Below are 23,116 nucleotides of genomic sequence, written 5' to 3' on the forward strand. Positions count from 1 at the left end.
CTCAACAATCCTGTCCAAACTGACCAAGGTTCTGTGCTTGTGGTTCTTCCTCAGCCACTGTTGGTACAAGCTCACATTCAACCCACAATTAAATTTAAATAGTTGCCTTAACATTTGCCTTACTATTTTTAAGGTGAGGGATAATGTTGCATGGCTTTTGTCTCATATTCTTAAGGAAACAAAAGATCTGACAAAAATTATGAGACAAATTAGTAATTTTTAAGATAAACTTTTATTGAAAAATTAAAAGTGCATTGCATAACTTCTTTATAACTTCAACATTTCTTAAACCACAAAACAGAGATTCTGTTTAAAAAATCCTTTCATATTTTTCACCATTCAAAAAACAGATTATGAGCTAACTTCATGATGATCTTAAAATTCTGGATTATTCTCAAGGCCCCTGCTTCTGGCTGTCTGCCATGAATGGTATAATCTATCTTCTCTAAAAATTACCTTTAATAACACAATCAGAATTTTTCTCATTCAAAATCACCAGCTGCTCTTGATTTTTATCCAGTGGTCAGTCTTTTCCAAATAAATTATATCAGTTCATAAGCACTGCAGCTACTTGTTCAGCTAAGATCTTGCCTATTGTTTAATTGATCTGAATTCACCCATGCAAAGTTACAGTGATTGTCCCTGTGATTTTAAAGGCAAAATTGCTAGCTCAGAGTGTATTTTAAACCTCAGAAAAACAAAGTTGCTCACCTGGAATTAAAATGCTTTACATTAGTCAATACTCCTGTATCTCCATACATCCTAATCTCTCAGAGTCAATGGCATATGGATTTAAAAGAAGGAAAGTTCCAGGTCAGTGTTACTCTGAGAAGCTGTGGCATATTACTCAGATGGAAATGACCTAATAAGAAAAAAGATGAGTTTTCTCACTAATGACTATAACTGCTCTGTTAAAATCAGTTAACCAAGTCAGAAATTAATACGAGCACGGTGCCTGTTGAACACAGTATATCTAATAGGAAAGCACCCCAGAATCTGATATTAGAATCAAAAGCTTTGCAAAAATCCAATGGTGGTCATCTGTGTCAAGACACAACACTGAAGAAAAGCAAGATTAATGCAGAGGGTAGGAAGATAAATCTAAGCCCTCTGTCTTTAGAGACAACAACTATGCATTGACTCTCTCACTTCCAAAACAAGCAGGAGGAGCTCCATTGTTCCCACTTGGCTGCAAACTATCAATGGCAAAAGGAAGAGCCTCTGATGCTTTTAACCTTCAAAACACAAGGTACTTCATAAAAGGAAGAAGCAGAAATTTTAGTGAGCAAAACATTATACATGCACTGAGGAGGTCTAGATCTGTTTCTGACTGCATTTCAGAACAGGGCTGTGCTGTGTGAGTGCCATGAGCTGTATTATGGTCCTTCCTACAGCTTCATGATCAGGATGAAGATGGTTCTCTTCACCTCATTTATTTGCTTCAAGGAGAATTAACAGCTCAGATACATTAAACTACTATTAGAATGTTGAGATGGTGATCTGGTTACAGGGTTCTTGAGGTTAAAATATTAAGGTTAGAGGACTGAGGGAAAGATGGAGCTTTAGTAATACTGTTATTGACAAGGGAGATGAAGGAAATTGGAAATTCCCACCTAAGAACTGAGGAAATCATAAGAACTATGGCATTTGTGTGGAAGACCTAAAATCCTCTAGTGAAGCTAAGTCACCAGTTATATGTCTTTGGATTAATTATATTAGCTCATATTGTTTCTCATAAGCAAGAAGGACTGAAAGAATTTTTTCAATCTTCTGTAGCTGCCTTTTGAATAAAGTAAAACTGAGACCAGATTTCAGACAGAAGTCTGAAATAAAAATGTGACATGTGCTTCTTCAAAACAAGCTTCTTTCTGTACTCTAAGAACAGCTCTCGATGAGAGGTCCTCTAGTTTTGATGAATAGCTGGTATCTTTAAAGAATGGCATTCAATATTATGGAAGTTAGCACTAAAGTCAATGTTTATGCCAACTACACCTGTACTGCAGGCCTCAGGTCATACAGCATGGATGTTTCCATCAGGAAATGTCAAGTATTGAATACAAAGTAATATAATAGGCTTATAATTGAGCAAGATTGAGGTTTGAGATCAAGAAGGCAAGAAACCAACTACACTGTCTTGAAAAAATCTAATGAAAGGAAAACTGTATTGGTAAGATTGCTAGGGGGTTTCATGATATGGAGTAACAATGCAGATCAATTTAGAAAATCATACTCATAAATCTAAAGGTCAGTGACAAATTTACAATAATTTTTAGCTTCAACTCGATTTGAAGAATAGATTTTACAGAAGATTTTGAAAGAGGAATAAGCGAGTTCTATGAAAACCTGGAAAGGCTGTGCTGTAGGAGACAGCATTTTCTGTAACAGCTTCTTCCTTCTCCCTGTGCTAACACAGCCACAAACCTGAGACACCATCCTCAAAGGACAACCAGTGGGACCTGCAGGATGGAAATCTCTCTTACCTGTAGCTGTCTTTCCACAGGACTGACAGGGGCCAGAGAGACTGCAAAAACTGCATGGCATGACTGTATTTCACTGAAAGTTTCTAAAATAATTCAATTTTATTACTGAGGTGGAGGGGAGGGAAAAAAAAAGCAATTAATTACTGCTTTGCAAAGAATCACGTATGAAAACACTTGAAATTAGCATATTCCATTTATCACCATGACACCAACTCAGTGAATAGAGGATTATTGAATCTCCATTTTGTTCCACTACTCTGTTTCTAGTATGGACTTTTCCACTCAGTAATATTGATTAGCTAATGATTAAAATTGATCAAGCTGCAGATGAATCTGGTGTCTATACTTTGAAAAGACTAACCAGTTGAAATTATTGGGACAAGCTGGCTGTATTAAAAGATACTGAGATTCCTTTTGGTTTTATTTATTTTATAAGCTCCAAATTCCATTTTAGTGAAATTCCATTTCACTAAAAGAATGATGTAGTTAAAACTCCCACAGAATTTAGTTAAAATGGTCACAGAGGTCAGTTCTGAAATAAAACTCAAAAACAGGGGCCTTGGTTAGCAATCAATATTCACTAGAAAAGCATTCAGAACACTGAACAGTCTGACATTACAATAAATAAAACTGAAATTTCTAATAATTCTAATAGATTAAAGGGATCCCATAATTTGATAGTCTATACACAATGTCAGAATTCCTTATCTTCAGTAAAATTATCTGTAAGTTATACTTTAAGGGCACTAGGATTTAAACAAAAGTGTCAACTAATATTTTCATATTTTTTCTTTGGCTCACAAAGACACTAAAATACCATAAACATTATTTAGAACTTCAATAATATATAAATAGGTTACATTACAAACGGAAGAAAATACAAGACAACTCTTCAGCATGGTAAATCTCTGCATATAAATAAGCAAATGTTTCAGATACCTACAATTAAACAGTTATCTTGCTGTAAAACTATTACATTTAAATCCTTTTACACAAAGTAATTTAACAATAATATACACAATCTACACAAATTAACCTCTAAAAATACAGCAATAATATACCTGTTACAATGACTCTGCTACTGTCATCCCCTGATTTGACACTAAGGGGCAAGTACAACTATTTTACTCAAAGGTGCTCTTAGAGATTGCTGTTTTGTATGTGTGAAAAGCACCAACAATAAGATCTAATACTGTTATACATTTTCTTTAGCTCCTAAGAATCTACATTTTAGAAATGTTTCTATATGTCTATTTCTGTCTGGCAGAAAAACTTGTAGCACATTATCCACATCAAAGTTGTTGAAGGAAAACTTAATTTTCTTAAAGTGGAAAACATGCTGTGGCTTCGATCTAAGTTTATAACCACTTTATATATATATATATGTATGTATATATATAATTATATATATTTATTTATACTGTACATATATACTGTGCAGAGTTCTTAATTTGCTATTTTAATATCTATTAATTTTCTGCTGTCTACAATAAACAAGACCAATGTAAGAGTCAATAGTACTTCAACTTCAAGATAATACATTTTCCCTCAATAATATGATCTACCAATACATATATATTTCAGTAGCCTATAGTTGTTTTGTTTAAGGATGTCTTAGGAGATTGCAACTTACAGAATTTCCTTTAAACATGTTCTGCAGAACTGGGTTTAAAAAATAGCCAGTGCTGGAAAACAGTGAATTCAAGAAATAAATCATTCAATCACTACAGCTCCTGCCCCAGCCTCTCAATTTCCTCAATGAGGAAGTCAATGTCAGACTTAGTTGCTGCTGGGTTTGAGATGACCATTCGGAAGAAGTTGACTTTATCACCCTGAGGTTGATATCCAACCATGGTGGTACCCGACTCCATCATCAATGCCTTGATTTTTGGTGCCACCTTTATCATTAAAAAAAAACAAAAAAAGAGAGAGAGACACACACACACAAAGAGAGAAGAAAAAAATTATTCTTTCCTTGTATATCACAGCATTTCTTAATACAGAAAAAATAAATTGACAGGCATTTGTTTTAATAAAAAATGTCTGTAACAAGAAAAAGCTTGAAAAACTAAATATGTAAGATTGGCTATTTAAAGAAAAGTTGACAACAATAATATCCATCTTTTTGATTTACAAATTAATAGTACCCCAGAGTATTTGCTGTGTAATAATTTTATATATTAAATGTATATCATTTCTTTGTGCTGAAGATTTTGTCATGGTGAAACATTTTCTGCTTCTGTATGAATGTCCACTTCAGACCTTCTTGAGGGTAGTGGATATTTTCCATGAGAATATTATGTATTCTCAAAGCATTTTGTATGGGGAGACAACAATGGAAATTTTTCAAGATCTATGTCATAAAGAATATTTTTTTGTTAGGATAAGCCATGGAAACCTTCCAGTAGTTTTGCAGTACTGTGCATTTACCACAAGCTCACTTCCTTGGTTTAATTTACAAGGAATAATGTTCTGACAGTCTTAATATTTGGTATTGACTAAGCCCAGTTTTTCCATCCAGACCTTCATTCTCCTGCTCTGCTCTCTGCCAGGCAAGGTCAGATGTCTGGCTCCTTCACTGTTTTGTAGAATGCTTTATGATGTCCTCTAACATTTAACAGGGTTAAATCAAATATTTCATCCCTCTTGCTGTTTCTTACTTCTTACCGCTATCTTCCTCTATTCTCTCTTTGTTTTGGCAATTTCTTTATCTAACATGGGACTGGCTTGACCCAGGAATTTTACTCAGGAATTTCTGGTCTCTTCTATTCTCTTCCCCCACTGTGATGCAGGCATGAAATCCTCTACAAAATCTCCCAAGTTTGCTCATTCTTCTCCCTTCCTTAACACACACTCTCACACTCAGACACAAAAGAGCAATTATTTTTGACACCATGATATCATTCTTTTTTCTTCTGAATGTATTTCATTCCACTTCTAAAACACCATTACAAAATTACTGTATTTTGCTTCCCTCAAGTTATGAATAACATTATATCTTTTCTGGTGGTGCTTCTATGATGCCTTCACTTTCCTCTACTACTTCAAATAAATGTATCCCAAAGTCCTCCAAAGGGTGGAGGACTTCATTTTCACTGAAATGCATTAATGCATTGGCATTTAAAATCAGAATAAATACCCGAGAAGGAACTTACAGGTTTTCATGTCCTTTACCTGTCCAAGCATTTTCAAACAATTACCCTCTGTTTCTCTTGTAGATAAGCTGTCCTATCCAAAGAACACTGTGATGTCTGTAGGCCTAGCTACTTTTTGAAGGCTTGTAACACTTTGAGCACAGGATAACTGAATATATTCTGAATCTTGTTCTATAGGGAAAACATTACTTGAGCATCAACATAAATGAAAGACAAAAGTGAACAAATATCAAGGTCATTGCAAGCAATGGAGAACTGACGTCACAGAATTTGGAATTATCCTTTTACATTTAACCAAAAATACTTACCCTGTGTAACTTTTCTCTTCTCTCATCAGAGTCTGGCATGCCCCTGAGACTTGGAGGAATATACCAAAAACATACATTTGTATGCTCTGGCTGCAAAAAGAACCAAACATATGCATCAATTAAAAAAATTACACAGATCATTCCCACACTAAAGGCTAGTCAGTAGCATATTTTATCACAGACATGAAAAACAAAATATATTAATATTAAAACAATATATATTAACTTTCCTAGTCCTGCATTTTAAACAGACAGAAATGCATTGCAGTACTGCTGCTTGCCACTGCTGCCTTAGATTCCCTATACGTTGTCCCATTTGCAATATTTATGTTGCTAATGAAGTGCAAGTGCTTTTCACCCTTGTGCAGTTCTATGAGTAACTGTTTTTCAGGATCACAGCAAGGGCAATCCAATATTCCTTTCCTTAGCAAAGGGGGAAATGAAGTTTATACTATGATCCAAAGGTTTCTGTACTGGCACTAGCAAAAGAATATACAGTAAAAATAGCAGATTCTCAGTTATGTACTAATAATCTCAGTATGAGTAGGTTGTATTAAGGCAATCTTCATGCCCTAAACTGAGAAGGCCTCTGCAGAAGAAGAGGAGATAAACCTGACATTTATGGTATAAAACCACATGTATTTGACAAAAAATCTGCAGAGATGCCAATAGTTATGTAGTTCTTTAGAAAATCAGAGCAGTTTTGCATAGCTGTCTTGAAGAACTGTGAGAAGCATGAAGACATATTTGGCTCATACATATGGGAAAGCAAACTTACCTGCCCTTCAAAAACCATCTCAAATTCTTCCCTGTTTTTGATTTTAGTGTAGAGATATTCTGCCAGCTCCAGGCATTTATTGATCTGATTTTCGAATCCTACTGTACCCTATGTTAATAAGAAAGTAGGTATTAGTTATATGGTCATTTTTTTCCTGCTCTGATGCAATCACCTTTTCAGATAAGTTTCACTCTTAAATATTTTCAGGCAGAAAACATTTAACAGTATTATTTCTTGTAACATAAAAGTAGCATTAATCAACGGTTAAAAAGTGGCTAGAGGTGGCCCCAGTTGTCTCATTTTAAGAGAATTTATTATGAAAATAACAAGGACTTTCACTATTTTTAGTAGATTATTTTAGGTCTTTTATATTTTTGGGGCTTCCAAAAATATTATGGATATTATGTTCTGGCTTCACAGCTGCTGCTGAAAGATCAGAAACTTGGAATGGGAATTCAGTTGAAAGTGTAAGAATTGGGAAGTAAAATATTTTCTCTGAACAGTTTGCTAGAAATGTGACTTTAACCAGCAAGCAAAAGTCTGCAACATGTTTACTATGTCACTTGCCTACCCACTGATATCTTGTCAAGGTCATAATCCCAGAAAAAGTATATGAATATTGATAATAAATAGTTGGGTTTTTTTTTTAAGTACACTTTGTACATGAATGAAGACGCAAGCATTTTCTCCCAAAGTGAAAATTGGTTTATGATTTTAGAGTTTATTATCAACTTTATTTTAAAAATTAGACTCTGGACAGGTTACCCAACTGAATTCCCATTTTGCCAGCAGAAGATCAAGAATAACAGTAATGAGATGACAGCAGATAAAGCAATAAAAATGGAATGTGTTTTCTTGACTACATGAATCCTCATCTTGTGAACATGTAAGCCTGGACAAAAGCCCATGCTTAAATTCAGCCATCCAGGCATACCCCAGTAGTAGCAGAATAACTGTGGAATCGTCACTTGGGCAAAGCTTGCTCAGAAAAATGCCTTGTTTTGACTTTAAAAGTCACTTATAAAATCTATGCATTGAAATGTCATATTCAAAGGACCCTTTTAAGTCATCAAGGCTGCTCTGCTGTTACAAGTAATCTGCCATAAAATACTATCCAAGTGTAGAGCATCACAACAAGAGATCATTTTGGTGCCCTGCACTCAATGGTTTTTCTGCAGGACTCATCTAGTGACTTAAATCTTTCTTCTAATTGCCATCTGAATTTACTTACAGCTAGCATTGTTCTACAATTCACATAGTTCCTTTCTGAGTTAGTACTTGGATATTTCTGTGTTTAGAGATTGTAATGACACAAACATTTATGTTAAAATTAATTATTCCATTACATGACATGTAGAAATTAAATAAATGCATTTCTGGTTTTTGAGATAAACTTTCGTTATTTACCTTTGCTTTCCACATCAACCAGAATTTGAAAATGTCTACATGTCGACCACACTGTATTGCCTTATCTCCAGTGTCATAGGAGACATCATACTGTTTGTCTGGCTGGAAGAGATAGCCTGCACACATTTGATTGCAGCCTTGAAGGATACCCTACAACAAAAAACACGTACACTTACATGACTTACCTGGCATTTGTGCATGAGAGAATGTACACATTAATAATGTATAAAAATGTATTTCAAACTTGTACAGGAGGATTGTTCTTTGATGGGACATATTATAACATACTGACCTTGTTTTGCAAACCTGAGCCACAAAATTAATTTCATTAACCTAAGGTGGTTCTCTTAGAAGTCTCTGAGTAGCCATATGGTTTTACACACAGAAACACCCCCCTGAGAAAATATTCACAGATTAATTTGGAGACTTAGTTTGTGATATTAGCTTTCACCACTTCAATTTATAAGGCTATGTTCTTTAAACTTAAATTCATGATTTGTTAAATTACACACTAGAATAAAGCTGTGGTCTCTCAATGCAACAGATTGCTACACAAAATGGAGTGAAAAAATGTAATTGAAGGTTTAAACTTTGAATGTTGTTCAGCTTTATGACACAACATTAAGGATAAGTATAAGCACAAATAACACAAACTGGACATTTTTTGCATATAAATAAATATGGTTCACAGACCAATAGAAATCTAGGGACTACTACAGGTAAAAATGCCTGGTGGAAACACCGAGCAGCAAATTCCTTATGTTACACAGAAGTCTCATATGTGACGTTTCTAAAATGGTTCGCATTTCCTTTAGAGTTTGAAACTGCTTTTTGCAAGAAACTTGAAGACACCAGTGTGTCTCATAAATACAAAAACATCTATCAAAGTTCTCATATAGAGAACAAAAACTCTTGCCAAAATCCTGCAATAGCTGGCACAATAAGCATGCATGCCACCAACAAAGGCTTGTGCTTCCCTTCCGTAGATGAGTTTTACAAAGGGAAATAAATGCTGCAGTCCTCAGTTTAGAGATGGATTGGTTGGAAGAACAATGGCAGACCTAGGGCTGCAACTTCTGATTCTTCCATTCCAATTCTGTGTGCAGGGATTACTTCTTCAACTAAGTGCTTCTAGTAGCAATTGGCATACAAGAGGTTAGTAGGCAACATCATTAGTCCTATCCACATATGATACCACATATGATTTGATTTTTTTAAAATCATTTAATAAAAACGTATTGCTTAAAAGAAACAAGACACAAGGTTTTCCTTTAATTGATGACAACTAAGAACCTAGACGCTAGCCCTAAAAGGGTCATAATAAGACCAGCATGTTTTCTTTTCAACAGAACTGGGAAACTTCTAAACCACCATGTAAGGTAAAAACTTGCTTCTTACTTAAGCAGTTTAGACTGTGACCAAGTATTAAAGCCAAGGCCCTATGTTCAATGTATCACAGAAACAAGGGGGCAGGTGCTCAGATGAAGTACATTGGCATGGCTCTGTTGTTGCTATCAGAATATGCAAAGATCCAACAGGTGAGGATCTGACCCATGTTGTCTACAACTTTAATTTAAAAAAGCCAAAACCCCCAGGACAGATAAAACAACTTCCAAAACACAATGTAAATCCACACAATTATTCCTTCCAAAAGAAGTTTTGAAATCAAACAGATTTTGCAGTACCCTCTTAAAAAGTAGGGCTTGATATTTATTTTTTTTTAATGTTTAATTATTAAATATAAGGCAGACCTTCTCCCGGACAAGAATGGCAGAACATTGTAACAACACTCCCATCATCTTGTGTGGATTCCAAGTGACTGAGTTGGCTCTGCAAAAAAATTACACATTCAGATAGGTTTGGAAAACAGAAACTTAATCTGAAGCAGTGACCTTTGTTTTCTGCTTTCAGCTGGAAATACATGGAGTTTTGACCATGATGATATCACTATGGGTATTATTGCTGTCTTAATTGTCTTCCCAGCTATGCTGTCCGGGAAAGGAATTTTTTTCGTGTTAACATTGCAATGTCTGACTTGTGATTATTTTATTTTATTACTAATACCAGCTAATTAGTATCAGACTGATTAGCTGATACAGTAACATCATCCCCAGATGAGTTCTCTTCTAGAAATAGCACTAATAAAAATAACAAAACCTCTTTGATATATTCTATCAATTCAAGGTACTGATTGGGAAAGTGGGGGTGTCAGACAATTAAGGGACTAATATGAATTGTGGGAGAATACAGTTCTTTACTGAACAGCTGCTGGAAAAATAGAAAGGAAATAAAAAGATGTTCTGCATGCTTACCTGCTTTCCCAGTTAGAGACACAGCCCTTGCTTGTCAAGCCCATGGACTGTTAAAAGGCTCTAAAACCTTACATCTTATCCTACCATTCTCTATGTAAAGCTTAAAATTTCTTACAATCCACAAGATCACCTAATTTACAAGTCAAACAGATGTTCTGTATTTTAACATACTATCCTAGACAGTTTAATGGTGACACTGAAATAAATGTGCCAACGTTGCACATCCATTGACCTTTTCACCCCAAGTAATTAATTACCAAGCGTCCCCTTGATTCACTGCATGTTCCGAAGAAGCAAAGTGCATAATTGTATTTCACAGACTATGCATGTTTTTACAATGTAGTTGAAAGAAAATTAAAAGGTATTCCCTCCTCTTCTACACCCTGCTCTCAGAGGACACAGACACAACCACAGTTTCTCTGTTTTGAGTAACACAGTGATGTCTTCACCCCAGTCTGAGGACCACTGATTTCTAGATACAATTCCAATCCCTGTATGTGCTAGATTAGATTGTAGCACCCCTCAGCTGAAGGAACAGTGCAGCCTGTGCTGTACCTGGGGAGCTCACCATCCATCTGACATCAGCTGCTTATGCAGTGCAAACCAGCAGATAAATAGCTCAGACTTATCTTTTAGAAAAACTTCACTAATAGTTCAGATGAAGCAGTCAGGAAAACGGAATTTATATAACAACTTATTTCCTTTTGAAAACACCATGCCTTCAGTTTAGCACATTCATTTAACTTTCAGGGTTTCAAACAAAGACAATTTCAAGTCGTTCCTCACAAGGAGCATTAGGTTTATGTTAACATGAAGCTGTCACTCTCTCCTCAGTGCAGCCCGAGCCAGAGGCTGTCCCACCACAGGCAGTCCCAGCTCTGTGCCCTGGCAGCATGCCAGTCCTCCATGCCAGTGTGTCCAAGCAGGCAAAGTACAACCTGTGTTATCAAGAGAGCCCAGCTGGGGCCCGTGACAGGCAATTATCCTGTACATGTGGGCCCCATCCCATGTTAGAAACCTGTATGGCTGACTGGGAAAGAAATAATTTCACGCTTCATAGCCTGCTGCTTTCTCTATTTACTTACAATTATGGCCTTAATTAGCACCTTAGGGTTGACCTCAGGTCAAAAGGGGTGTGCCAAACTCCTGACTAAACCTCTGTATCTTAAGAAAATTATTTTGTAATGCTGACTTAATATTAGACATGTTGCCATGAGTCACAAGTAAATTGGGCTGGGCAAATGTTGATTGGATTCTGCTGCTTCAGGGTACTCCACACCACATGCTGCTGTCCTTGCAACAGAAAGGTCCCCATGGTTTTGCTGCCAGTCCTTCCATACACTATCCTTGATGTTGTACTTATTCTTCACTTACTGCATGAGATGCCCACACCTAGGACAGTTTGTTTTCCCTAAGGAAGAGCATTGCTCACTATATTCATTTTACTATTTTACACAGTGCCCATATTCAGAATAGCCAACTCAAGGGAGCAATTTGATGCTAATTTAAAAGTACATGGATAGAGCTTGCTTCAAATATTTTTTGCTTCCCTGAAGGCTGATAGCTGCAATGATGGAAAAGATCTAAAGTTTGTGATTCTTCATTGCTTTTCTGATTTTTTTCAGATGGGCACCATTTTATGGTTGAGTGCTTTCAGAGAAAATCTAGAGATCAACACACCCATGGGATTATAAATATAGCATCTTCTACAGACTTGTCATCATTGGATATGGGTACAACTGTGCCAAAGACTATGCCTGGAATGACTCCTGAGTCAAAACTGTAAGAACCAGTGGGAGGGTCACATTCTCAGCCTGCTGTCACTACCAATACAAATGCTTTGCCTCTTTAAGTTTGATTCAATCAAAGGCCAGCTTCTGGTCTCAGTGGGCATCTTGGCAAACTGGGTTACCTGCCTGGGGGTACACACATGCTCTTTTCTGCAGACTTCACTCTGACCTCAACAAGAGCTTCCCGCTTGTTTCACGTAATCCCCACATGGCACCAACACACAGGCCCCTGTGCCCTCAGACAGGTGACATCTGTGACCCTTTCTGGCCTCTCTGTAAATTACCTCAGTCTTCTCCACAGTACAGCAGAAGTGTAGCAGCTCTGTCTATCACAGTCCTTTCAAGCCTTAAAGGTACTGAAACTTGCCCCTGAAAATTGCTGCTAATTCAGTCTCTACCTCCTCTCATTGTTGTACACACCTATCTGTGTGTGTGTGTGTGTGTGTGTGTGTGTATGTATAAATAAAAGTGATATAAGACTAAGCATATGTATGTGTTCCATTTACAGAACTCATGAACATACACTCTTTATTTTCCAGAAAACCTGCAAACATCTTTCAGGAGAGTACCTCTACAAATTCCCACTGTGGGTATTCATGCTCAAACACCTTCCCCGGATCCCTCATTTATCACTGGTATTCTCAAAGCCCTACATTTCAGAGATTGTCTAGCTCTCACACTTCATTTTTTTCTTCAAATACTTCTCCATGCATTCCCAGACTTATGATCCCTCCAAAACTTTGCGTAATATCCTTGTCTTCCTTCAAATCTGCTGAAAACTTACCTCTCACTCAATGGTACATCACAGATTTCTTCTGTAGCATTGTTTCCATCTCCCTAGTCTGAACCTTTTAGTTTAGTGCCTCACTATTGTTTAATTTAGTGTTAAACTCCTCACCGTAGCACAGGAACATTTTCATGAATTGCTGAAGTGTCAGGTATCTTGTGAAAGTACTTTAAGAACAGAATTACAAAGAAGCCCTGGGTAGTACCTTTCTATTCCACTCAGTTTATGACGGTGCTTTCGGGACATTAAGAGTCCACCCCCCCAGGCAGCCTGGAAAAGACAGAAGAAAAGAGAAGACTCATTTTTTTGGAAAAGCTCAACAGATTTTAGCTTACTCAGAGTCTAGTAGTAAGTATTTTAATTCAAGGAAAAAAACATGTAAACTGAGATCCTCTTTTGCCCGACTAGCAGCACTTTTGTGTTACTTACATCAACATGGAGCCAGAGGTTGTATTTTTCACATATATCTGCAATCTCCTGTATCGGATCAAAGGCTCCATATACTGTTGTGCCTGCAGTTGCATTTACAAAAAGAGGAATGTATCCCTACCAAAAAAAAAAAAAAAAAAAGTCAACTATAAATTGAAAACACTTTCAGAGAGAAAAAAAAAAAGGAAAAAAGGAAAAGGAAAATAATTCCAGAAATATTAAATATTATCTCATTTTGTAACCTAAAAATGTTTTATAAAGAATATTATTTTGTTCAATCTATTTCAGAGAAGAGATTCAAACAATGTAGTGGAAGATGAACAATATTCAAGTAAATGTGGGACTTTTACAGCAGTATAAACAAAAATTAATTAAATATGATTTGTAAGTCATGATTTGAAAGCTTGAAATTGTTCCTTTAGTCCTTATCTACTAATAAATAGAACAAAGCAAAACTAAGCAATCTAAAACAAAAGGAATAAATGAGAAACTATCAGATCAAAGAGAGACAATTTTGAATTAGATGAAATAAATGTGAACTGCTATTTCATAGAGTTCCCAAATGTAAAGAAGTTAAGAAATAAAAAAAAAACAACCTTGATTTTTCTTTGGTTATCTTATTAAAAATCCATGGGTTTTTCCACTGCATTGATTCAAGAAATAGCAATTAATGCCAAAAATTTAATCTTATTGTCTATATTTAACAAATATACGTGCTACCTACATGAAATCTATAGGATTTTTAAGGGCTCTGTAGAATCTTTTATGGGTTTGGCTAAGCTTAAAAGTTTAGATAAAAGATTTTGTGTTTCCATGCTTGTTTCCATATATTTCCAAACAGGAAGTTATTTTTAAAAATCATGAGCTACAGTTGTCGTTCAAGAGTTAAAAAGACTTTTGGTTTTAAACAGGAAATGGAAACCTCACCAAGACATACAGATAATTCTGTAAACAATACATGAATGTATAATTAAACATATAAAAATACTGTTATTGTATTTATATCATTACAATGTTCTCTTTAACGTCCACACTCTGGCTTCAAAGGAAAAAGCAATTTTACTAAGCCAAGCATTTAAGCACCAATTTTTTAAAACACAAACCTTTTCTTTTGCTTCCAGAATTTTTGCCTCCAAATCAGCTGGTATTATTTTGCCTCTGTAATTATCACAGAAACAGAAAGGCAAAGAAAGTTAAAGAATGTATATGTAAATAATAGCTGCAGTTGAAATAATTTAATAGGATTTTCTCAACAGGCCATTAGCGACTTGACACACTGTACTAAATCAGTCCTTAAACACAATAAAACAAATTTAACACATGAACACATTTAATCTATCAAAACTTTAGCATTCATCCTACCTTTCATCACATTTTATCAAAATAACATTGTCTGTTCCAAATCCAAGTGTAGCTCCAGCTTTCTTTATTGAGTAGTGACTCTGCAGCAAACAAATGAACACGAAATGGAGCAGTTGTTTAATGGTGAACCATTTTCACAACATATGTCATGTTATGACATATGTTGTGAAAATGTAAACTTATGTAAATTAAGAATTAGCAGTGTATTAAGCTCACATGTTCTGAGGTAAAGAGAACCAGTTTAGGGACTGCTGCCATGCCTTTGGTTTTAACTTCAGGGAAATACTTGTAGCGTGCAGCCATTATGCTGTACATGTTGGAGATCGCTCCTCCTGCGAGTGAACAAATAAATGAGTAATACAATAGTGATAATGAAAACAAAAAGTATATTATACCACAGACAATTGTGTCTCATTTGCATAATGCAGTGAAAGTGGCAGTGAACTATGAAAAAACATTTCTCTGAAATACACTGGCATCTGTCTGAATAGCACAGGACAGACTCTCGAGAAAGCCAGAATAACAATCAGAATTTCTTAAGCGCCATCTCTTTCAATTGCTATCATTTTGTAACATATTCCTAAAAAGTTCAGCTTCCATTGTGCTGCTTTTGTGTAAACTTCTTGTTAGCAAGAACAACAGGAACTTATTAACTTGTCTGAGATTGAAGAAATGTCATTTTAGATGGATTTATCCCATCTTACTGTAGACGTAGAAGTAGATGCTGAAAGGTAGATTTCTACAGCTGAGCTACTTCTTCTAAACTCCCTCACAGTCATTTAGGGGAAAGAGGCATGTCACAGGCTATGATTCACCTAATTTATTTTCACACTTAATTTTGAAGAATTTGAATACAGGGAAAGCACCTATTTATCTTGGTTTGCTGCTAAAAAGAGCCCTGAACAATTAGCTCAGTTCTTTGGTGCAGACCTCAAGCTTTAATAAGATCAATCTCACCCCTAAGCCTAGGATGACTTCTTCCTCTGAAATGTTGTCATTGATGAGAACACAGAAATATCTGTATTTTTCTAGCAGATAGGAATGGAGTGTGCACTTTTATGTGGGCTGTTCCAAAATGAGGTAGTTTTGTCCTTTATGCTCTGTGACAGGGTGGTGTTCCCTCATGCCAAACCCAGAAAAGTCCTGCTGGGCATCCACATTGTCCATACATTAGCCCAGGACCTTCACATGTTTCATCACCAGTCATTTCTGTCAATGCTCACTGCCTTTATGTTCCTTGCATGGGAAGACACATTGTCCTGGTCTTTATACCACAGTCATACTTGTGAATGCAATCAGATTATATCCCAGATAACAAGTCCCAGAAAGTGACAGACAACCACAAACTTTTCCTGACTGTGAGCCCAAATCCTCACTGACCACCAAAAAAACCAGTACATGATTTCTGAGAACTTCTAGTCAAAAGGAGCTGTGCCTCCAGAAATGAAGCTCATAAAAGGGGTGTTTAAATGCCTAACTGTGTACTGTGGTCAAGTTTTAAATGCCATAGTACATAGCCATACACAGAGATAATTTTTTGCCCCAACTATTTTGTAGGATGTTTAAACATAGCATTCCAACTTCTAAATTGCACGTAGTGTGAGTATTCAGACACAGCCTATGGTTATTTTAACTTTCGAAGTTTTAGTCAAACCACCAAAACAGAGAAGAAAAGCTCACCAGGTGAGAATATTCCATCACCATCTTTGTTTGACCATCCAATAATCTCCCTCATCTTTCGAAGTGTTATTTGTTCCATGAGGACAAAGACAGGAGCAATTTCATAGGTAAACCTGCATGGATAAAGCAAAAATACCAAATAAGCATGATATAGGTACAGATTCTAAAAACACATGATAAATTCCCAGACTGTGATCCTTTGTTAAAATGCTCGAGGTTTCTAAAAGTTTTCCTGTAACCTGAGGTCCTGATCCTGGAACTTTACCCAAGCAAAAATCCTCAGGAAGACAATATTGGAAGTACTGATGAATAAAAACTGCAGTAATATATATATTGCAGCTTTCTATATAGTGAATGTAAGACCTAATGTTCAACATCATAAGGCTGCTGACTTCTGTACAAGTTTGTCCTTTAAAACAACTGTTTCCCAAAGTGCCAATTCCACACTTGTGGAATAACATGCTGCTAAGTCCTTATGAAAACAGTGAACTTCATTGAGGTAAATAAAACCATAATTAGAAGTATTGAGCTAGGGTTTCAAAGTTTAAATATAATTAATTATGTGGATTTATTCTGTTGATGATCTCCAAGGACAACTTACTTCTACAATACAATGTGATCAATAACTGTCAAGAGTAATTACAAATGATGATTTTCTAATTACCAATTACCAAAACCAAGTCAGCAGTCAACTATTGTATCCACTTAATGAGGGCAAAAAACATTACATATCCTGGCATGCCCTGATGTCAGAGTCAGATATGTGGATGGAAATTGACAACCATACAACTATTTTGGTGATCGAGGTAGATGGACAAATTACTACTGCTGTAAACAAATTCTGCTTACTGTCTGTGGGGAAAAAAAAAAAGTAAGGGGGAAAAGGAAGCAGAGAGAAATGAAGAAATCAACCTCTGATTTCCAAAGGAGTCTGTAAGAGTATGACACCCTGACACTTCGGATTTGATTGATGTTCTCTGCTTGAATAATTTTGCCAAAACGTCTGTGTTGTCTCTCTAATACTAAAATGATATTTTGAGAACAGGTACAGCAAACTTGAATGAGACACGATATTAAGAAGTGAACAAGTGTCTGAAAAAGCTTGTCCTTTATTTCCAGCTACACTGGTCGCTTCCACTGTTAATATTTTAATATTTTCTTCAATTTTTATGTGTCCTTAGTCCATCAGAGAAACACCATTATTTTTAAAATATTCCCTTAATATTAAAGATTTCTAATTTGTTTAATTATTGTGATTGCTATTTTCAGAAGCCAAAATACTACTTATTTTGTTTTTATTATCATTAGAACTGGCAGAGACAGTTCAATACTGATCTGAAGTTTGGGTGCTGCTACTATCTACAAATGGACAAAATAAATAAACCAGTGTCTGCTAATAGTGGTTTGGGGTTGTTTTGTTTTTAAGCACTGCAAGTCTAGAATAGATTCCAATTTTTATTTAGGCAGAATGATCAGCCAATGTCCACAGGAACTCAGCAGTCTATAGAACACTGTAGCTCAATACAAGGTACTCTTAAGTCAATGTGATTATTTTTTCCCCACCAGTTTAAACACATTTTGGGTTTTGCCCTTGCACACTGAATTTTGAATATATTTAAACACAAAGAAAATACTATTTATTTATTCTATTCCGTAGTTATTTTCTAAGTCTCCAAGAACTGACAAGAAATAAATGATAGTAGATGTTTATAAACTGCAAGGCCAATGAAGCTGTATTAGTTGATGGGTATGAATTTACAAATCACACCTAGTTAAAGGTCATTCCACCTTACTTGTTTTAAACTTAAATTATTTTGAAAAATTCTGTAAAAACCCAAAAAATGTGTTTGGCTTACAAGGAACCATCAAACTTTAGAATCAATCTCCAAAAAAAAGCTGGTTAGATTTTCCTATAGTTACAACATTTACGGGTATTTCTGTGAATTAACTATCACAGTCATGAGTATCAGCTCGTTACTAACAGAATGTACTAACTGGTTTCTTGGTAGAAGCCAGTGCTGGCATAATTCTGCTCTCACATAAAGAACAAATCACTTTATCAGACCAAATTATTCTAGCTACCATTCTCTTGTTGGCCAGCATGTAAAAAGCAGTCTGAGAATAAACACAGAACATTTTACATCAATTTTCTATTCATAAGCATATTTGCACAATACTGAAAACACCAATGTATTCCCTTGTCTCAGCTAACAGCGGGCATAAACAGAACTTCCAGATAATATTTATTTTTAACCTCAATTGGCTGCTGCATGGTGACAGAATGCCCTGTGCTACAGAACTGGATGAATAATGAAATTCTGAAATTCCCATGCTGAAGGTCTCATGATTAGAGATTGAGCTATGAATAGCACATTGATACATTATTTCCAAGTCAATGGGGAAAGCTTATTATGTTTATTTTTATATATAATCCTCACCGTGACACTTAAGTAATATTTCCTAATGATAATTTAAAATTTTAAGGGAGTACAGATGTTTTGATTACTCAAAAATCATCTGCAAAAGAAAACACATACTTTTAATTGTTCATAAATATTTTAATTATTGTTTATCTGTAGAAAAGAAAAAATGGCATATGAAAAACATCCCTACTATAATTCAATATTATGGTTGCTTTTGTGTTATGTGCTCATGTAGCTGTAATAGGTTGGAACAGTTTCTAGGTAAAGGTCAAAACCTGTTCTGGTGTGCTGGAACAGTACTCAAAACAAATACCATGTTCCCCAGAGCTCACAGAGGTGATTTGGCTATTTTTAATAACCTTCTCTGTCAGTTCTTAGAATCATATTTTACAAACATCTTCCTTTAACCTTATTTGCAATTAGTGTGTTACTTGAAAGCACACCATGTTGACTTTGGTTTTCTGAAAAAAAGGGCACACTAAGTCTCATGCTAACAAATAGATACTAAATTTTCATGTTCACAGAGAAGTATTTTCAAGATGAGTTCTTTTTTAAAGCACAAATGGTTGAGAAACTAGCTATTTAACAGCTTACTTTCAACAAATGGAAAACATCAATTAAAAAGAGTTATTTTTTAAGAAGTGACGAATTGAGTGCAATGTTATTAATAATGATGTCAGTACTTCTTTACCTGTCACAGTCTGCCATAGAGCTGAATTCTTTTATGTCTTATCAGATTTGTGTAATTTCACTGATTACAAAAGGATAACTAAACTGGGATAACTAAGTTAGTCAAATGGGCTTGGAAAAGTGACACTGAAATATAAACCAATTTCAGAGAAACAGAGAAACAACCTTTAAGCAAAGTTTTGTTTAGAAATGTGATCAGAACTGTTTTCACTTTTAATTGTGCTGCTAAAAAGTCACCTCAAAGCACTTTAAAGCTTTTACAATACTTGTTTAATAATTAAAACATATATTGTTTTTGTGGATATTTTTGTTTAGTGTTGTTTTTGGAGTTTTTTTCGTTAATTGCACTCTGCTGAAAAAATTCATCATAATACCTTACACCGACATTTACCTTTCATTAACTCTGAGGTCAAGAAAAATTAGGAAAAGTTTCTTATTTGATGCATTCAGATGTCAAATTTTACTTTTTTTTTACTTCCCTTTATTCATTTACACATGACTTTATTAATCTTAGACTAATTCCTTCATTAGCATAAAATTATTTTTCAGTGTTACATTTTTAATAATTTTGAAGCTACCCAGAAGCCAGTTCTTTACTAGCACATGAACAAAAGGTATTGCCTCAAGCCTGCTATCTCTGAAGTCAACAGTAGAGAAGAAAATAAATTTTTTCCATATCTTGTGTTCTAGTGTTAGCATGGGAATAGCTGCAGACCTGTTCAGTCTAGAGACAAAGCTTTTTTTAAAAAAAGAAAAATATAGAGAAGATTGGTCCAAAAAAGAAAACTAATTTCAGGTTTTTATATTAGAATAATAATGTTTTACTTACCATGTGCTCTCAGATATTTGCATTTCTATTTATAAGAAACATAAAACTGTTCAGTTTCATGTAATTATTTTCACTGTCTTACTGACACATTTGGAAATATATGAGACATTTTTCTGGAAGATGTAACATTCATCATTTAAAAATGAAAATTATTCATATCTGTGATAATACCTATCTACCATGATACATGGCAGCCTGTGTAAGCACCAGTCCCAGACACTGGTGACAAGACACTGCTTACATGTTTGTGTTAGCAGTGGATGTCAGCCATTCCCCAGCCAAGCCAATAATGTCCAGTCCTGTGGACAGCTGATTGAAAAAGCGAGGGTGACCTGTAAAGAGAATTGAGAGCAACTTAGAACAAACTCTACCGGTATCTCTCAGGTTTCAAATTTATACCATCCACCTTTTCTGACAAAAACCACAGGTTTGTACTCAGAATACTTGCAGCAGAGTTTTCAAAGCAAGTCTTGCTTATGGGGAGACTGATAGCCAACATTCACGGGTGTCTTATTACAAACTTCAAAAATGTTTCGGATGGGAGCTCCTGAATGGAATCATTTGCCTTTAAAAGAGAACCTCAGAATCGACTGAGGCTGTAAACACCTCCGGGACCTGCCCAGGGGCTTGGGCTAGCCCGTTTCCAGAGCCCTCTTCCGACCTCTGCCGCGCTGTGAACTCGGGAGAGGAGTACACGGTGTGGGACCCCCCCGGCAGTAACAACCTCTAGGTTCCGGGGCTATTTGCATTTGAATGGAGCAAGAGAGGAAGGTTCAGGCGCTTGAACTGGGGCTGCAGGAATGAGACAGGGCTGAGGAGGAGCCCGTCTCTTCCCGAGCTACAAGGACACGGGAGAGACGTTTTGCGGCGTCTCGGCAGCAATGTCCCAGCGCTGCAGAGGGGGGACAGGGCCTCCCAGAGGCCCTCGACTCGGGCCCTTTCCCCACATGGTTTATGAGCTAGAATTCACCTCCTTAAACAGAGTTTGCTATTGAACTGAAGCAAATCACATCCCTGTGTTTCAGCCGAAGTTGCTTTAACGACTTTCATAAGCAATAATCCCGAGTCTTGGGGACCTACTTTTCTAGCATGAAGAGAGGAAATTCCTAACAACTGGCATCGGGCGCTGAGGGGAGGTGGGCGGTGCCATGATTTAGACCTCGGCTCTCTGGAGAAGGACACGCAGATAGCACACTGGGGACAGCCCGGCCCTAGAAGAGAGGTCAGCTCTCGACGCCTGGAGGGGACCCTGTCACGTCGGATTCGGTTCAACACGAGGAACATCAGCATCTTTTGACATGAAGAAACAAATGCGATTCTGCCCCGAGCGATGTCAGCAGAAATCTTTTAGAGGCGTGAGCCTGCCGGCGCTGCCACATCGCGACACTTCCCGAAGAGGACATGCCGCAGCCGGGGGGCTGCTCCCGCCCGGGGAACCCACGGCTCGGGGCTAGAGCCCAGAAACACCACCGCGGCTTAGCTGTTTGCTTTACAAATCAGCACTTCTCTCCCTTTCCAGGACACACTGACCGGCTAGTTATCTTCAGCGACATTTCGCTGACTTCCCATAGCTGTTAATGAGCCCGCGATCTCCTAGGGCTGGGCTGCAGATTCAGACCCGGTGACTTTGAAGGGAGCTTGAGAGAGAATGTGAGCCCCAGGAGCCCACAGCAGAATGCGTGTCCTGGGCACTCAGGCGATCCGAGCAGCACTTTAAAGCTGCACCAGACACCGCTTTGAACAGAGCTTGTGTCCGGTCGGATACCTGCCCCTCAGGTCCCGAGAACACGTCCTGCTGGCCCACAGAAGCTCCAGGGGAGGTTGGGGTGAGGGGAGGAGGCTGCACGACTTGCGGCACAATAAATAGCAGAAAAATGGTGCAAGCGCACAGAGCGCAGCCACTCTGACTTAACCTCAGGCCACCTGTCCAACAACCCACGCGTTTGGGAGTGAAACAACTCTCCCCTTTGATTAAGAGTACAAAAATCAAAATATACCCCTGACTCCACTGAATCGATCAAACCACCATGTCAATAGGAAAAAAGACAGAACGCTACCCGCCACATCTGTTGTCAAGATTTTGCTCCTTGAATGCACTGCATTGGGTCTTCACGGCTCCAAAACGAAGCACAGCAGAAAGCTGCGGCCCGTCCTTCAGGAGCCATGGCTCGCTGCTGCCCAGCCGGAGAGCGCCGGGAAACAGCCCCCGGCCCGAGCTCCCGCCCTCCGGCTCCGCGGGGAGACCGCCGCCCGCCGGCGGTAGAGCCGAGCCGTGCCGTGCCGGAGAGGGCAGCCGGCCAGGCAGAGCTCAGCAGCCCTGAAACGCGGGAGCAAGGCTGGGGACAGGAAGCTCGGCGCGCTCCATTACCGCTCCAGTTCCTGACCTGCACAGGCTGTCAGGGCTAGTTGCCAGCCAAGACTCCTTTGGATCCAATGTAAAACATTTCAGGCCAAACGGCCTGAGAGAGCATTGACTTTGCTCTAGAGGCTGGCTACAGCTCACCCAGTTAAATAAGTGATTACAACCCGGGATTTCTGTTTGATTCAGAAGGACCTGGACGGGCAGGGCTCCTGGATAATGGGCTGAAATCCACAGGGTTCCTTTATTGATGATTCCTAGGATTTCAGTCTCTTTTTCATTAAACGTTTGATGAACATAAAGAAGAAAAATTGCAAATTCTGTGTC

General features: G+C 37.3%; 1 protein-coding gene across 2 annotated transcripts in view; it reads right to left on the reverse strand.

Moving 5' to 3' along the window:
• Positions 1-213: 213 nt before the first annotated feature.
• Positions 214-23,116, reverse strand: part of GAD1 (glutamate decarboxylase 1) — a 33,358-nt gene continuing 10,455 nt past the window's right edge. For both annotated transcript variants that reach the window (XM_071434934.1, XM_071434935.1), the window contains exons 6-17: positions 20,672-20,762; positions 16,489-16,601; positions 15,025-15,140; positions 14,809-14,888; positions 14,550-14,604; positions 13,447-13,563; positions 13,223-13,287; positions 9,880-9,958; positions 8,129-8,278; positions 6,722-6,829; positions 5,944-6,033; positions 214-4,378 (exon numbers count right to left, since the gene is read on the reverse strand). In XM_071434934.1, the coding sequence (XP_071291035.1) occupies positions 4,205-4,378; positions 5,944-6,033; positions 6,722-6,829; positions 8,129-8,278; positions 9,880-9,958; positions 13,223-13,287; positions 13,447-13,563; positions 14,550-14,604; positions 14,809-14,888; positions 15,025-15,140; positions 16,489-16,601; positions 20,672-20,762 (1,238 nt within the window). In that variant the 3' untranslated portion in view covers positions 214-4,204. The remainder of the gene's footprint in view (positions 4,379-5,943; positions 6,034-6,721; positions 6,830-8,128; positions 8,279-9,879; positions 9,959-13,222; positions 13,288-13,446; positions 13,564-14,549; positions 14,605-14,808; positions 14,889-15,024; positions 15,141-16,488; positions 16,602-20,671; positions 20,763-23,116) is intronic.

The sequence above is a fragment of the Agelaius tricolor genome, unplaced genomic scaffold, assembly GCF_023055355.1.
Source record: "Agelaius tricolor isolate 1412-34295 unplaced genomic scaffold, bAgeTri1.0.p SCAF_10, whole genome shotgun sequence".
NCBI classification, from domain to species: Eukaryota; Metazoa; Chordata; class Aves; order Passeriformes; family Icteridae; genus Agelaius; species Agelaius tricolor.